General features: G+C 44.8%; 1 protein-coding gene across 3 annotated transcripts in view; it reads left to right on the top strand.

The window, feature by feature from the left end:
- The window catches only part of LOC137332585 (sialic acid-binding Ig-like lectin 14), a 54,061-nt gene that overhangs the window by 6,289 nt on the left and 31,846 nt on the right, over positions 1-15,926 (top strand). For 2 of the 3 annotated variants that reach the window (XM_067996516.1, XM_067996517.1), the window contains exons 3-4: positions 7,173-7,529; positions 7,666-7,959. In XM_067996516.1, coding sequence (XP_067852617.1) covers positions 7,173-7,529; positions 7,666-7,959 — 651 coding nt within the window. The remainder of the gene's footprint in view (positions 1-7,172; positions 7,530-7,665; positions 7,960-15,926) is intronic. The other variant, XM_067996518.1, reaches the window with a different exon arrangement.

Genomic DNA, 15,926 nt, shown 5'->3' with positions numbered 1-15,926 from the left:
GGGACTAATTGGAGCTGGCAGAGGCACGATGGGCCAAAAGGCCTCCTTCTGTGCTGTATGATTCTATTCTATCTTTGGCGTTGACTACGCAGACGGTAACTATACAGAGTGTAATTTTAATTTTGGCTCTTTTCATATTTATTTTTTCCCCTTTTTGGTGCACTGTTTAGAACTTCCTTTTTTTTTGCAAGCAGCTGTTAGCAGCTGTTGGCTCCAATTCTCTTTAACCCTCAGATTTATTTCCTGAGGTTATTAGGGCTCAGCCTACACTCTTCTGCCTTTTCAAGCGCTGTGCTGTTCTTTTTATTTCTCTCCATATCTCCTTACCGAATGTCAGACTCCCGTGGACTGTGCCCGAGCAATCAAAACCTGAATTTCAATCTCCCCCGACAAACTGCTGATGTGTATATTCTGTATATTTTCCAAATGTTCTATATGTTATATATATATATATAGTAGAAATGAATCATATATACACAGACCCCACCATACAACGGCCGTCTTCGTGCGAAAGCGATTTGCCTGCTTTACACAATGGACGGTAAATCCATCGGTGTCCCAAATAAAGTCCTCCAAAAATTGGAAAGCCCTAAACAACAACAACAACTTGCATTTATATAGCTTCTTTAACGTAGTAAAATGTCCCAAGGTGCTTCACAGCAGCGTAATCAGATAAAATTTGACACCAAGCCACATAAGGAGATATTAGGACAGGTGACCAAACGTTTGTTCAAAGAGGTAGGTCTAGTCTCTGCACATAACTGAAGTCCCTCAACCCTGGTATCATTCTGGGAGATCTCCCCTACACCCTCTCTAAGGCCTTGACATCCTTCCTAAAGTGTGGTGCCCATATATAAAGATATATATATCTTTATATATATTAAAAACCTTACATCTCCACACACTTCCTGTCAACTTTTTCCATTATTAATTCTTATGACCACATTTACAATGGAAACTGACTATGTAAACCGTCACGCTCCAATTACACCTTCCAACCACTGGTGGCACTGCAGCACCTCAGTTTTGCATCTCCCAGCTCCTCGACCTGTACTGCAGAGAAGCTCCACTGAAATCTACCTCTCCGCTTCCCATATTGCCGTAAGCTTTGCGATTTAATTATAAATAATAACATCAAAATCAAACTGCTATGTAAAAAACTTTAAAATGGCTTTAAAATGGGGATTGAATTACATCTGCACGTCCTAGTCCAATTATCGGCGGTACTTCAATACCAGTTCACCTGAAGACTGCATTTATGAGGCGTTTGAAGGCAGTCAAAAATGGTGGGACACAGCGGCTTCCCCTTTGGATGCCCGATGCTCATTCAATGCGACTTTCAGGCGGGCCTGTAAACAGGTGCCAGCAATCCCACCCAGAAAGATGCACAAAATGGGCTCCGGCACCGGTTGTAGGACCCCCCCCCCCAACATTGCCATTTACAGGTACAAGTAGGCGGAGCTTGCACTGTGTACACTCTGCCCATTTGTACCAGGCGGTGAGCGGCATAACCAACGGTCCTTAAAAGGCCACTACTGGCGGCTGCACCAAAAATGGGCTGGAACATTTTGGGGGGATTTTTTGTGAGGCCGGCTACTGGCTGCTTGGTAGACCCTCCCTCCCACTCTCCGTTGTGCCTCGTTCCCTCCAAAATTTTAAGCAATAAATTCCCACTTTTGTCATGTTATTTATGTGGCATAACTCAGATTATTGAACATAAGAAATAGGAGCGGGAGTAGGCCATAGGGCCCCACGAGCCTGCTCCGCCATTCAATAAGACCATGGCTGATCTTTGGCCTCAACTCCACTTATAAGAATTATAATGGATAATTAAATTCTTTTTAGTGCAAAAAAAACTATTCTGAACTATCAAGAGTACACTGGAAAGGGTTGTGCATATTCTATAATGTATTTTTACAGTTGTAAGTAGATATTTCAGACTATGGTCTAGAAATTGGGCTGCATGGCTCACATTTTTCTGGCGTTACGTGGCCTACTAAGGCCCCAAAATGGCGGGCAGGAAGCGCATGCGTACTTCCAGCTGGAAGTGCACCACCCGCCATATTGGGTGAGGATAAACAAAAGGCTTCCTTTACCCACGCCTGAATCAGACGTTAGGCCCTTTGCAAATGCAGGTAAGGGGCCTAACACCAGCTTGACGTCCCTTCTCCAACATTCATTTGCCCCGAGGCAACCAATGCCATCGCGGGCTTCACTCGGGGAAACCAGCTCTAAGGATCGCATGCCAACCAAGAAGGTGAGTAAATTACCTGACCGTGGAGGCAGGAGGAGCAGCCTCTTGCTGAATAATAATACTTCATTACACTGTATGAAATGCCATTTTATTTGTATGTATTTTATTTTGTATAACATGCATTAGCATTCATCCGTATCCATATTCATGTTTAAATATTTAAATATTTTGTATATTCTACATTGAACATGCTCAGTTATTTATCTGTGAGGATTTCCATTATATTTTCATGTGACACAGTGATCTTGATGCTGACACTGTAGTTGATTGTGTTTTCCACCAATGATACAATAATACGGAGAATGACGGACATTGATCGTGGTCTCAGGCTCCGTCCCCAGTTGGTGGTGAGGTCAGCTGGTACAGCAGTTGGGGTTTCGACAGTGCCATTGGGTTAGGAAGGGGAATAAATCAACCAGTGTGCCCGATCCTGTACATAGGAACATAGGAACAGGAAAAGACCCTTTGGTCCATCCAACCTGTCCCACGGAACTGCAATGCATTATGCATCACAATATATACACTCTCCGCCCCACCCGAAAGCCATGTGACCTCCTGGAAGAGGTGAAAAAGCCAAATTAAAATCCCAGGCCAATAAGGGACAAAAAAAAATCTGGAAAATTCCTCTCTGACCCCCCCCCCACCCCCTTAGGAGATCGAAACTAGTCCAGGAGATCACTCTGACCCTGATTAACGCCATACAGTATCTTGTACAAGGTGATCTCCGCCCCAGCCAGAAACAGGTCCAGCTCTCGCTTGAAGGAATTCAGTGAATCAGCATCCACCACACGAGCCGGCAGCCTGTTCCAGAGGTCCACTACTCTCTGGGAAAAGAAGAACCACCTCCTGACATCTAACCTAGACCTGGCCTTATATCGCTTAAAATTGTAACCTCTGGTCCTCCCTAATCTATTTAATTGGAACAAACTATCTACACAAACACAATCTATTCCTTTCATCCTCTTATAAACCTCAATCTAATCACCCCGAAGACTGCGCTTCTCTAAAGTGTAGAGTCCCAGCTCTTTGAGCCTATGTTGATAACTAAGATGCTTCAAACTGGGAATTAATTGTATGGCCCTCCTCTGCATCTCTGCACCCTTTCCAAAGCCTTAACATCACTTACCATGTGAGGAGACCAAAATTGGACACAGTATTCTAACTGAGGCCTGCCAAAGGTGTAATCACCTTGTGTTAAGCAGCATGCTATCGCAGATCAGACATATTTTGAGCCACGGGGACATTCACTGGTGACAATATATTAACAACGATCTGTCCTACTGCCTACACGCTGCCCGGCAAATTACACCCTCCGCCTCACATGTTCCATCACCCACATCCTGGGCAAATCTCCTCTCGTGCGGAAATTTCTTGCCGCCGACTGACTCAAGACATCGCGAACGTTATTTCTAACTCTACCGTCTGGGAGGAGCGGAAACCCCTCCCCATCCCTCCAAATATGGTAGAACCTGGACGATTTTCGTCAACAACAAATTGCACTTCTATGGAACCTTTAATGTAAGTGCTTCACAGAGGCATAAGCCAAAAACAGTCACCAAACTAGGAAGGAGAGATTAGGAAGGATGAACAAAATCTTGGTCAAAGAGATGGGTTCTAAGGAGGGAGGTGAAGAGGCAGAGGGGCCTATTGAGACAAATTACAGAGCATGAGCCTAGGCGGCTGAAGGCACGGCTGCCAATAGTGGGGTGAAAGAGAAACACAAGAGGCAGGAATCAAGGAATGGAGAGTTCGAGGGTGGGGAGTTATATGGCTGGAGGAGGTTACAGAGCAAGGGAAGGGCAAGGCCATACAGGGATTTAAACACAAGCATGAGAATTTTAAATTTTGAGGCACTGAGGGATCGGAAACCAATGTAAATCAGGGAGGACAGGGATGGTGGATGAACAGAGCTCGGTGCAGGGTAGGATATGGGCAGTAGAGTTTTAAATAAGTTGAAGTTGAAATAAGTGGAGGTGGGAGGCTGGCCAAGAAAGCAATGGAATAATCAAGGTCTGGAATTGACAAAAGCATGGATGAGGGTTTCAGAGGTAGATGGGATGAGGTAGGGAGATGGCCGGTGATGTTACAGAGATGGAAGTAGGCGGTCTTTGTGATTGAGAGGATAGGGGATAAAAAGCTCAACTCGGGGTCGAATAGGACGCCGATGTTGCAAACAGTCTGGTTCAGCCTGAGACAGTGGACAGGCAGTGTGATGGACTCAGTAGCAATGGCATGGAGTGCGTGGTGAGGGCCAGAGGCTTCGGCCATCCCAGTGTTTGGTTGGAGGAAGTTACAACTCATCCAGGACTGGATGTCGGACAAGCAGTCTCACAGCACAGAGGAGGTGGAAAAGTTGAGAGAGATGATGGAGAGGTAGTGCTGGGTGTCTTCAATGTACATGTGGAATCTGAACCCATGAATGATGTCACCAAGGGGCAGTAAGTAGATGAGGAAGAGGAGTGGGCTGATAGATACTTGGGGGATTCCAGAGGTGACACTGCAGGGTTGGGATGAGAAGCCATTGCTGGAAATGCTGTGACGATGATTAGATAAGTAAAAGTGGAACCTAGCAAGGGCAGTCCCACTGAAATAGAGAACGGAGGAGAGAGGTTGGAGGAGGACGGTGTGGATGGCCATGTTGAATGGGCAGAGAGGTTGGAGGAGGACGGTGTGGATGGCCATGTTGAATGGGCAGAGAGGTTGGAGGAGGACGGTGTGGATGGCCATGTTGAAGGGGCAGAGAGGTTGAGGAGGACGGTGTGGATGGCCATGTTGAAGGGGCAGAGAGGTTGAGGAGGACGGTGTGGATGGCCATGTTGAAGGGGCAGAGAGGTTGAGGAGGACGGTGTGGATGGCCATGTTGAAGGGGCAGAGAGGTTGAGGAGGACAAGAAGTGACAATGGACCACAGTCACATTGTTTGTGACTTTGGTGAGGGCCATTTCAGTGTTGTGGGAGGGGCAGAAAACTGACTGGAGGGAGTTGCGAGAGAGGTGGGCATAGATCTGGGAAGGGATAACACATTGAAGGATCTTGGAGAAGAAAGATTGGTTGGAGATGAGGCCATAGTTAGCAAGCATGTAGAGTTGAGTGTGGGTTTTTTGCGGGTGGGAGGGTTAAGGATGGCAGATTTGAAAGGGAGGTGGACAGGAGAGGGAACAGTTTACAATATCAGTTAGCATGGGGGGCAACAGGAGAAGTTAGGTGGTCAGGAGTTTAGTGGGAGTTGAAGAAGCAGGAGGTGGGTCTCAAGGATAAGGAGAGCTTGCAGAGAGCAGGTTGGGAGAATGGAGGAGAGACTAGAAAGAGATGGAGGTTCAGGCCTGGAGTGGGGGCAGGACTAAGGGGATGTTTGGCTTAGAGGGCAAGGGGAAGAAGGCAAAAAGAAGAGAAGGACACAGCTGAACGGATGGTTTCAATCTTGATGACAACAAATTCCGTAAACTCCCGCACTTACTGTATCAAGGTTCAGAAAATAGTATTAAAAAAAAGAAAGAAAACCAATCAGTTTCTATCTATAGACAAACTCCTCCAGCAACAGAAGGTACCTACAGAGACAGGAGTCAGAATGTCTGTTGCCATTAATTCATCATAGCAATCAAACTTTAAAAAAAGAAAAAGAAAGCCAGATGTTTCATACTGCGTTCTGACCTGCAGCCTGAAATTTGCAATAACCTTCCGGTTTACAACTTCCCTCACCAAAGAGCAATTACACTCCGATTGACCTCTCCCTGTGTATATTTAACGGCAATTAGATTTGAGAGTCTTAAAGGCACACGGGTTCAGCTTAGCAGCAATAATACATTGGGCGTTCCGTTGTTTAAAACTCCTATCGTTATGTTAAAAAAAGACACATTATCCAATGAAGGGTGAGTAAAGTCATAGGACATCTTTTAGGAGGAGGAGCTCCTTAGCCCATGTGATCTCCTGAACTGGTTTCGGTCACCTGAGAGGAATTTTCCCGAGCGTTTTCTTTCCCTTATTGGCCCTGAGTTTTTCTCTGTTTCTTTGCATTTCCCAGGAGTTTACATGGCTGCAGGGGGTTGGGGGTGAGGGGTGGTAGGAAGTATCTAGTCAAGATGCTCTGGCAATCGTGAGTGTAGGGCAGGCTTGATGGACCAGCTAGTCTTTTCCTGCCTGTCAATTTTGTATGTTTGTATGTTAAATAATTTTAGTATGACCATACAGCTTAACTGATGATTGTTTTGTGTGGTTTTTATTTACTGATAAAGGCAAGGAATATTACTTTGCAATTAAGACTTTCCAGGGTTACATTTCTTCCGCTCGATCCTGCCCAAAATCAATTGTAGCGAAAAAAGGGTCAAAATTAAGCAGCAAGGCCTAGCACCACCTCAATGCCCTGACCTGAATTTTCCTCCTCCCCCGCCCCTAGTGGGACCGACACTAGCTGCTCCTTCCCCACCTGCAACATGCACGTGGCGGTGGGCAGGGAGGGGCCTGAGTTCCTGTCCCATTTCCCAGCAATGAGATAATGGCCAGATAATCTGTTTTAGTGAGTGATAACTATTGGCCGGGACACCGGGAAGAACTGCCCTGCTCTTCTTCAAATAATGCCATGGGATCTTTTACGGGCAGACGGGGCATCGGTTTAATGTCTCATCCAAAAGACGGCACCTCCGACAGTGCAGCACCCCCTCAGCTGGGAGTGTCAGCATATATTATGTGCTCAAGTCTCTGGAGTGGGAATTGAGCCCACAACCTTCTGACTCAGAGGTGGGAGTACTACCACTGAGTTTCAATTTCCTATTTATAAATCCTCTACATAAATGTAGCATGAAATCATGGAAAAATTATGTGAATGACACAAAGCCAGAGATTGTCCTGGTAGATTGTAGGAGTAACAATGAATTTGGGGTGAGTGATATCACAGTATTTTCTGCTTTTTTTTCCCCCTACAGGTTCTATGGCTACAAATGATCATGATGTTTTGGTTCCGCGTTCTGTTTTTGCATTACAGGGGTCATCTGTAATCTTTAATTGTTCTTTCAAATACCCTTACTCATACATACATCCGACCCACATAACTGCCAGGTGGTTAAAATACCCGTGCGAACCACACTCTGTGGAACTATACAGCAATGAGATCACAAACAACAGACCTGAAGTGCGTTTCATAGGAAACCTGGATCAAAAAAACTGCTCTCTTCAGATAAGTGATATTGAAAAAAAACACAGCGATTGTTACTGCTTCAGATTTGAATTAAGATATGGAAGTAGGTGGACAGGAAAACCTTGCTTGAATCTCACTGTTTATGGTAATTATTGTTCCCGATATTTATTTTGCCTTGTACAAATTTCAGAATCCAGCTGCCTATATTTACAACTTAATTCATAAACTGAACGCATTAAATGACTTGACTTTCAGTCACTTCCCTTTCCTTTCTGTTGCAGATCGTCCAACCAAGCCAACTCTCTCGTTCTCCACAGGATTGGTTGAAGGAGTCAGGACCAGTTTGATGTGTTCCTCGTCCAACGTTGACCCAAGAGTCAAAGCCAGCCTCAATTGGTACGGCATCGCTGACCTGGCAGCACAACAACCCAAAGCTGATGGCTCAACAGCAACGCTCAACAGCAACTTTGAGTTCATCCCATCGTACCAGGACCACAACAAGATCGTCAAATGTTCAGTCAACTACAGTAGCTACTCGTACTCAGATGAAGCCAACATAACTCTGCAAGTAAAATGTAAGTCACCGGCCAAAACTACTTTCAACAGCAAAAACAATAAGCAACATCTTGCATTTTTACAGAGCCTTTAACATAGAAAAATATCCCAAGGCGCTTCCAGGAGGCATGAGGAAAAATGGATGCCGAGCCAAAGAAGGAGATATTAGGCGAAGGTGTGACCAAAAGATTGGTCAAAAAGTTGGGTTTTAGGGAGGGTCTTCAAGAAAGAAAGATTTGCATTTTTTATACAGCGCCTTTCACGACCTCAGGACGCCCAAAAGCACTTCACAACCAATAAAGCACTTTTGAAGTGTATCCACCGTTGTAATGTAGGAAACGTGGCAGATAATTTGCATACAGCAAGGTCCCACAAACAGCAATGTGATAATGACCAAATAATCTGCATTAGGTGTAGGTTGAGGGATAAATGTTGGTCAGGACACCGAGGAGAACTTCCCTACTCTTCTTCGAATAGTGTCATAGAATCTTTTACATCCATTTGAGAGGGTAGATGAGGCCTCGGTTTAACTTAAAGGAAGAAAAGGAGGAGGAGGGCTTTAAAGGAGTACATTCCAGAAAGTGGGGTCTAGGCAATTGAAGGCACGGCCACCAATAGTGGGGCGAAGGGAATGGAACCAATGTCCTAGGGGGAGTGTTTGCTAGTGCTGTTGGGGAGGGTTTAAACTAATGTGGCAGGGGGATGGGATCCGATGCAGGAAGTCAGTGGGAAGTAAAGTGGTGACAGAAACAAAAGGCAGTAAGGGAGAGTGTACAGAACATGACCGGACAGATGGTCTGAGAAAGCAGGGCAAAGACCAAGGGAAGTCTAGATTAAACTGCATTTATTTCAATGCAAGAAGTCTGATGGGCAAGGCAGATGAACTCAGGGCATGGATGGGTACATGGGACTGGGATGTTATAGCTATTACTGAAACATGGCTAAGGGAGGGGCAGGACTGGCAGCTCAATGTTCCAGGGTACAGATGCTATAGGAAAGATAGAGCAGGAGGTAAGAGAGGAGGGGGAGTTGCATTCTTGATTAGGGAGAACATCACGGCAGTAGTGAGAGGGGATATATCCGAGGGTTCGCCCACTGAGTCTATATGGGTAGAACTGAAAAATAGGAAGGGAGAGATCACTTTGATAGGATTGTACTACAGACCCCCAAATAGTCAACGGGAAATTGAGGAGCAAATATGTAAGGAGATTACAGACAGCTGCAAGAAAAATAGGGTGGTAATAGTAGGGGACTTTAACTTTCCCAACATTGACTGGGACAGCCATAGCATTCGGGGCTTGGATGGAGAGAAATTTGTTGAGTGTATTCAGGAGGAATTTCTCATTCAGTATGTGGATGGCCCAACTAGAGAGGGGGCAAAACTTGACCTCCTCTTGGGAAATAAGGAAGGGCAGGTGACAGAAGTGTTAGTGAGGGATCACTTTGGGACCAGTGATCATAATTCCATTAGTTTTAAGATAGCTATGGAGAATGATAGGTCTGGCCCAAAAGTTAAAATTCTAAATTGGGGAAAGGCCAATTTTGATGGTATTAGACAGGAACTTTCAGAAGTTGATTGGGAGAGTCTGTTGGCAGGCAAAGGGACGTCTGGTAAGTGGGAGGCTTTCAAAAGTGTGTTAAGCAGGGTTCAGGGTAAGCACATTCCTTATAAAGTGAAGGGCAAGGCTGGTAGAAGTAGGGAACCTTGGATGACTCGGAAGAAGGAGGCATATGACATGCATAGGCAGTTGGGATCAAGTGGATCCCTTGAAGAGTATAGAGATTGCCGGAGTAGAGTTAAGAGAGAAATCAGGACGGCAAAAAGGGGACATGAGATTGCTTTGGCAGATAAGGCAAAGGTGAATCCAAAGAGCTTCTACAAATACATAAAGGGCAAAAGAGTAACTAGGGAGAGAGTAGGGCCTCTTAAGGATCAACAAGGTCATCTCTGTGCGGAACCACAAGAGATGGGTGAGATCCTGAATGAATATTTCACATCGGTATTTACGGTTGAGAAAGGCATGGATGTTAGGGTACTTTGTGAAATAAATAGTGATGTCTTGAGGAGTGTACATATTACAGAGAGGGAGGTGCTGGAAGTCTTAACACGCATCAAGGTAGATAAATCTCCGGGACCTGATGAAATGTATCCCAGGACGATATGGGAAGTTAGGGAGGAAATTACGGGTCCCCTTGCAGAGATATTTGAATCAACCACCGCTACAGGTGAGGTGCCTGAAGATTGGAGGGTAGCAAATGTTGTGCCTTTGTTTAAGAAGGGCGGCAGGGAAAAGCCTGGGAACCACAGACCAGTGAGCCTGACATCTGTAGTGGGTAAGTTGTTAGAGGGTATTCTGAGAGACAGGATCTACAGGCATTTGGAGAGGCAGGGACTGATTAGGAACAGTCAGCATGGTTTTGTGAGAGGAAAATCATGTCTCACGAATTTGATTGAGTTTTTTGAAGGGGTAACCAAGAAGATAGATGAGGGCTGTGCAGTAGATGTGGTCTACATGGACTTTAGCAAAGCCTTTGACAAGGTACCGCATGGTAGGTTGTTATATAAGGTTAAATCTCACGGGATCCAAGGTGAGGTAGCCAATTGGATACAAAATTGGATTGACGACAGAAGACAGAGGGTGGTTGTAGAGGGTTGTTTTTCAAACTGAAGGCCTGTGTCCAGCGGTGTGCTTCAGGGATCGGTGCTGGGTCCGCTGTTATTTGTTATTTATATTAATGATTTGGATGAGAATTTAGGAGGCATGGTTAGTAAGTTTGCAGATGACACCAAGATTGGTGGCATTGTGGACAGTGAAGAAGGTTATCTAGGATTGCAACGGGATCTTGATAAATTGGGCCAGTGGGCCGATGAATGGCAGATGGAGTTTAATTTAGATAAATGTGAGGTGATGCATTTTGGTAGATCGAATTGGGCCAGGACCTACTCCGTTAATGGTAGAGCGTTGGGGAGAGTTATAGAACAAAGAGATCTAGGAGTACAGGTTCATAGCTCCTTGAAAGTGGAGTCACAGGTGGATAGGGTGGTGAAGAAGGCATTCAGCATGCTTGGTTTCATTGGTCAGAACATTGAATACAGGAGTTGGGATGTCTTGTTGAAGTTGTACAAGACATTAGTAAGGCCACACTTGGAATACTGTGTACAGTTCTGGTCACCCTATTATAGAAAGGATATTATTAAACTAGAAAGAGTGCAGAAAAGATTTACTAGGATGCTACTGGGACTTGATGGTTTGACTTATAGGGAGAGGTTGGATAGACTGAGATTTTTTTCCCTGGAGAGTAGGAGGTTTAGGGGTGATCTTATAGAAGTCTATAAAATAATGAGGGGCATAGATAAGGTAGATAGTCAAAATCTTTTCCCAAAGGTAGGGGAGTCTATAACGAGGGGGCATAGATTTAAGGTGAGAGGGGAGAGATACAAAAGGGTCCAGAGGGGCAAATTTTTCACTCAAAGGGTGGTGAGTGTCTGGAACGAGCTGCCAGAGGCAGCAGTAGAGGCGGGTACAATTTTGTCTTTTAAAAAGCATTTGGACAGTTACATGGGTAAGATGGGTATGGAGGGATATGGGCCAAGTGCAGGTAATTGGGACTAGCTTAGTAGTATAAACTGGGCGACATGGACATGTTGGGCCGAAGGGCCTGTTTCCATGTTGTAAACTTCTATGATTCTATGATTCTATTCTATAAGATGCACAAGAGGCCTCGGTCAGAGGAATAGAGAGTTCAAGTGATGTCACATTGTGTATAATCTTTGCAGCTGTTTTCTTCTTTGATGAAACGTATAATCACATTAAATGGAGATGTCAACTCCAGAACTATTAATTGATTTTCACAAACAAGTGACTAATAGACTTGTTGATGGACCATGTGGCCAGTATCAGTAGGACACATCCTAACTGGCCAGAAATGTTAGGGCTCCTCAGTCGACAGACAATGGTTATAAATGAACATAGGATCATTGAATCTGCCACATGAGTTGTGAATGATCTTTGTAATCATCAGTGTACCTTGCACATAGAAACATAGAAACATAGAAAATAGGAGCAAGAGTAGGCTGTTCGGCCCTTCGGGCCTGCTCTGCCATTCTAAATGATTATGCTGATCGTCTAACTCAGTACCCTGTTCCCGCTTTTTCCCCATATCCCTTGATCCCTTTAGCAATAAGAAATATATCTATCTCCTTCTTGAATACATCTAATGACTTGGCCTCCACTGCCTTCTTTGGTAGAGAATTCCATAGGTTCACCACCCTCTGAGTGAAGAAATTTCTCCTCATCTCAGTTCTAAAGGGCATTCCCCGTATCCTGAGACTGTGACCCCCCTGGTTCTGGACTCCCCAGCCATCGGGAACATCCTCCCTGCATCTAGTCTGTCTAGTCCTGTTAGAATTTTATATGTTTCGATGAGATCACCTCTCATTCTTCTAAACTCTAGTGAATATAGGCCTAGTCGACCCAATCTCTCCTCATACGTCAGTCCTGCCATCCTAGGAATCAGTCTGGTAAACCTTCGTTGCACTCCCTCCATGGCAAGGACATCCTTCCTCAGATAAGGAGACCAAAACTGCACACAATACTCCAGATGTGGTCTCACCAAGGCCCTGTACAACTGCAGTAAGACATCCCTGCTCCTGTACTCAAATCCTCTTGCAATGAAGGCCAACATACCATTCGCCTTCCTAACTGCTTGCTGCATCTGAATGCTCGCTTTCAGCGACTGGTGTACAAGGACACCCAGGTCTCATTGCACCTCCCCTTTTCCCAATCTATCACCATTCAGATAATAATCTGCCTTTCTGTTTTTACAACCAAAGTGGATAACCTCACATTTATCCACATTGTACTGCATCTGCCATGTTCTTGCCCACTCACCCAACTTGTCTAAATCACATTGGAGCCTCTTTGCATCCTCCTCACAGCTCACATTCCACCCCAGCTTTGTGTCATCTGCAAACTTGGAAATGTTACATCTAGTTCCCTCATCCAAATCATTGATATATATTGTGAATAGCTGGGGCCCAAGCACTGATCCCTGCAGTATCCCACTAGTCACTGCCTGCCACCAGGAAAAAGACCCGTTTATTCCTACTCTCTGTTTCCTGTCGGTCAACCAATTCTCAATCCATGCCAGTATATTCCCCCCAATCCCATGTGCTTTAATTTTGCACACTAGCCTCTTGTGTGGGACCTTATCAAAAGCCTTCTGAAAATCCAAATACACCACATCCACTGGTTCTCCCCTATCTATTCTACTAGTTACATCCTCAAAAAACTCCAGTAGATTTGTTGAGCATGATTTCCCTTTCATAAACCCATGCTGACTTTGTCCAATCCCGTTAATGCCTTCCAAGTGTTCTGTTATCACATCTTTTATAATAGACTCTAGCATTTTCCCCACTACTGATGTTAGGCTAACTGGCCTGTAATTCCCTGTTTTTTCTCTCCCTCCTTTTTTAAATAGTGGGGTTACATTTGCCACCCTCCAATCTGTAGGAACTGTTCCAGAGTCTATAGAATTTTGGAAGATGATCACCAATGCATCCACTATTTCCAGGGCCACTTTCTTTAATACTCTGGGATGTAGATTATCAGGCCCTGGGGATTTGTCAGCCTTTAGCCCCATTAATTTCCCTAGCACTATTTTTTTACTAATACTGGTTTCCTTCAGTTCCTCCCTCTCACTGGACCCTTGGTTCCCTAACATTTCTGGCAGGTTATTTGTGTCCTCCTTTGTGAAGACAGAACCAAAGTATGTGTTTAATTGTTCTGCCATTTCTTTGTTCCCCATTATAATTTCCCCATTTCTGACTGTAAGGGACCTACATTTGTTTTCACTAATCTTTTTCTCTTGACATATTTATAGAAGCTTTTACAGTCAGTTTTTATGTTTCCTGCCGGTTTACTCTCATACTCTATTTTTCCCCTCTTAATCAATCTCTTTGTCCTCCTTTGCTGAATTCTGAACTGCTCCCGATCCTCAGGCTTGCCGCAGTACAATTGGATTAGTGCCAGCCTGACACTTGATTAAAAGTGATAGGTACAACCAATACAGAGAGCATATATTTATCAGGAAAGGCTGAACAGGCTGGGGCTCTTTTTTCTTAAAAAAAAGAGAAGGCTGAGGGGTGACCTGATAGAGGTCTTTAAGATAATGAAAGGGTTTGATAGGGTAGACATAGAGAAAATGTTTCCACTTATGGGGGGGTCCAAAACAAGAGGTCATAAATATAAGATAATCACTAATAAATCCAATAGGGAATTCAAGAGAAACTTCTTTACCCAAAGAACGGTAAGAATGTGGAACTTGCTACCACAAGGAGTAGGTGAGGCGATTAGCATAGATGCATTTAAGGGCAAGCTAGATAAGCACATGAGGGAGAAAAGAATAGAAAGGTATCCTGATAGGGTTAGATGAAATAGGGAGGGAGGAGACTTGTGAGGAACATAAACACCGGCATGGACCAGTTGGCCCTGTTTTTGTGCTGTAGTTTCGATGTAACTTGATGTAATAGCAGTTCCTCCCCTTGAAGACCAGCTGGCATTGTAGATTAACAACTTGGAATTGGGGTTTGAATCCAGTCCAGGCTGACAGTCATTAACCTTTGCCATCTATAAGAGCCCTAACGGAATGTGCTTGGACAGTTGCAGTACAGTCCAATATCAGAATGCATCCATGACACAGAATTGCCTAAAACTGACACTAAACTGGCAATCTCTCTGAGAGGACGCAAGAGTGGCTTTGGAAGAGATGAAAAGCTTACACTTATACATAAAGCATGCCCTTCTGAGGTTGGGGTTGAGGCATATTGATGGAGCAGGCTAGAGGGAGCATAACTAGGCTTCTCACTAGTGCTACACCTGAACTGGAAGTGACTGTGTAGAAGGAGCTTTTCCTGTCATGGGAGTGTTGGAGGGGACAATGCAGGAGTTTACCTCTGCATCTAACCCGTGCTCACTTACTATACCAGGTGCAAGAGTACGTACAGTCAGGCTATTTGACAGTAGGAACTAACAAACCCAAGCCCAATTTTGTCCTCATCTCTCATTCACACATGATCTATCTGGTAGGGGGTCAGCGGATAGCAGTATAGCTGATTATTCCCCTCCCTAGCCCAGGACCCTGAGGCCAATAGTACTACCCCCACTGTTTTCTTCAACAGTTTTTGAGTTTTCATTAGATGAGGTTTTGCTTAACATTTGCCATTAAGTGTCAGCTGTGGCTTAGTTGGTAACACTTTTACCTCTGAGTCAGATAGTTGTGGGTTCAAGGAAAGGAACCAGTTATCCAGTGAAAACTGCCGTTGTAGTTCAGTGGGCAAATGTACTGCATGACATGAGCCTCAGGCATACAGACCAGGTTCCTGGAAGGTCCTAGGTTCAATCCTTGGTCTGCGCAGTTAGTTCTTCTCTGCCAGGGTGATGGTAGGGCAAACTATAGTCGGTGGAAGGTTCTCTACACAAGGAAAGAAAAAAAATCAGCAAGGTTCCAGCCCCTGAAGGCTATAAATTGACTCCTCCATGTACATCAGGTAAAGACAGGATGAGGCTTGACGCTGATGGCTCCTGAGGCAGGTAATCTACTGTTATTCACTGACTTGACACAGACATTAAGAGTGGCATTTGAGCAAGGAACCAAAGGGTGCCAGGGCCTAAAGCTATCCACCAACACATTTCACTAAGACTAACATTATGCCAATGTATGTGTTCACTAACTAGCTTACCTGAGGGGTTGTGTGTGCTTCTGTCAATAAACCATTCAGGTTGCAGGTGTCTCTGGCAAGGCCGGCATTTATTTCCCAACCCTGGCTTCCCTGAGAAGGTGGTGGTGGGTCTTCCTCTTCAAATAGCAGTTCTGATACAATTGAGTGGTTTGCTAGGCCACTTCAGAGGGCAGTTAAGAGTCAACCATGTTGGTGTGGGACTGGAGTCACATATAGGCCAAACCGGGTAAGGATGGCAGGTTTCCT

The sequence above is a fragment of the Heptranchias perlo genome, chromosome 14 (genome assembly GCF_035084215.1).
Source record: "Heptranchias perlo isolate sHepPer1 chromosome 14, sHepPer1.hap1, whole genome shotgun sequence".
NCBI lineage: Eukaryota > Metazoa > Chordata > Chondrichthyes > Hexanchiformes > Hexanchidae > Heptranchias > Heptranchias perlo.
The sequence above is the reverse complement of the archived record's forward strand: the minus strand, read 5'-3'. Positions and strand labels throughout refer to the sequence as shown.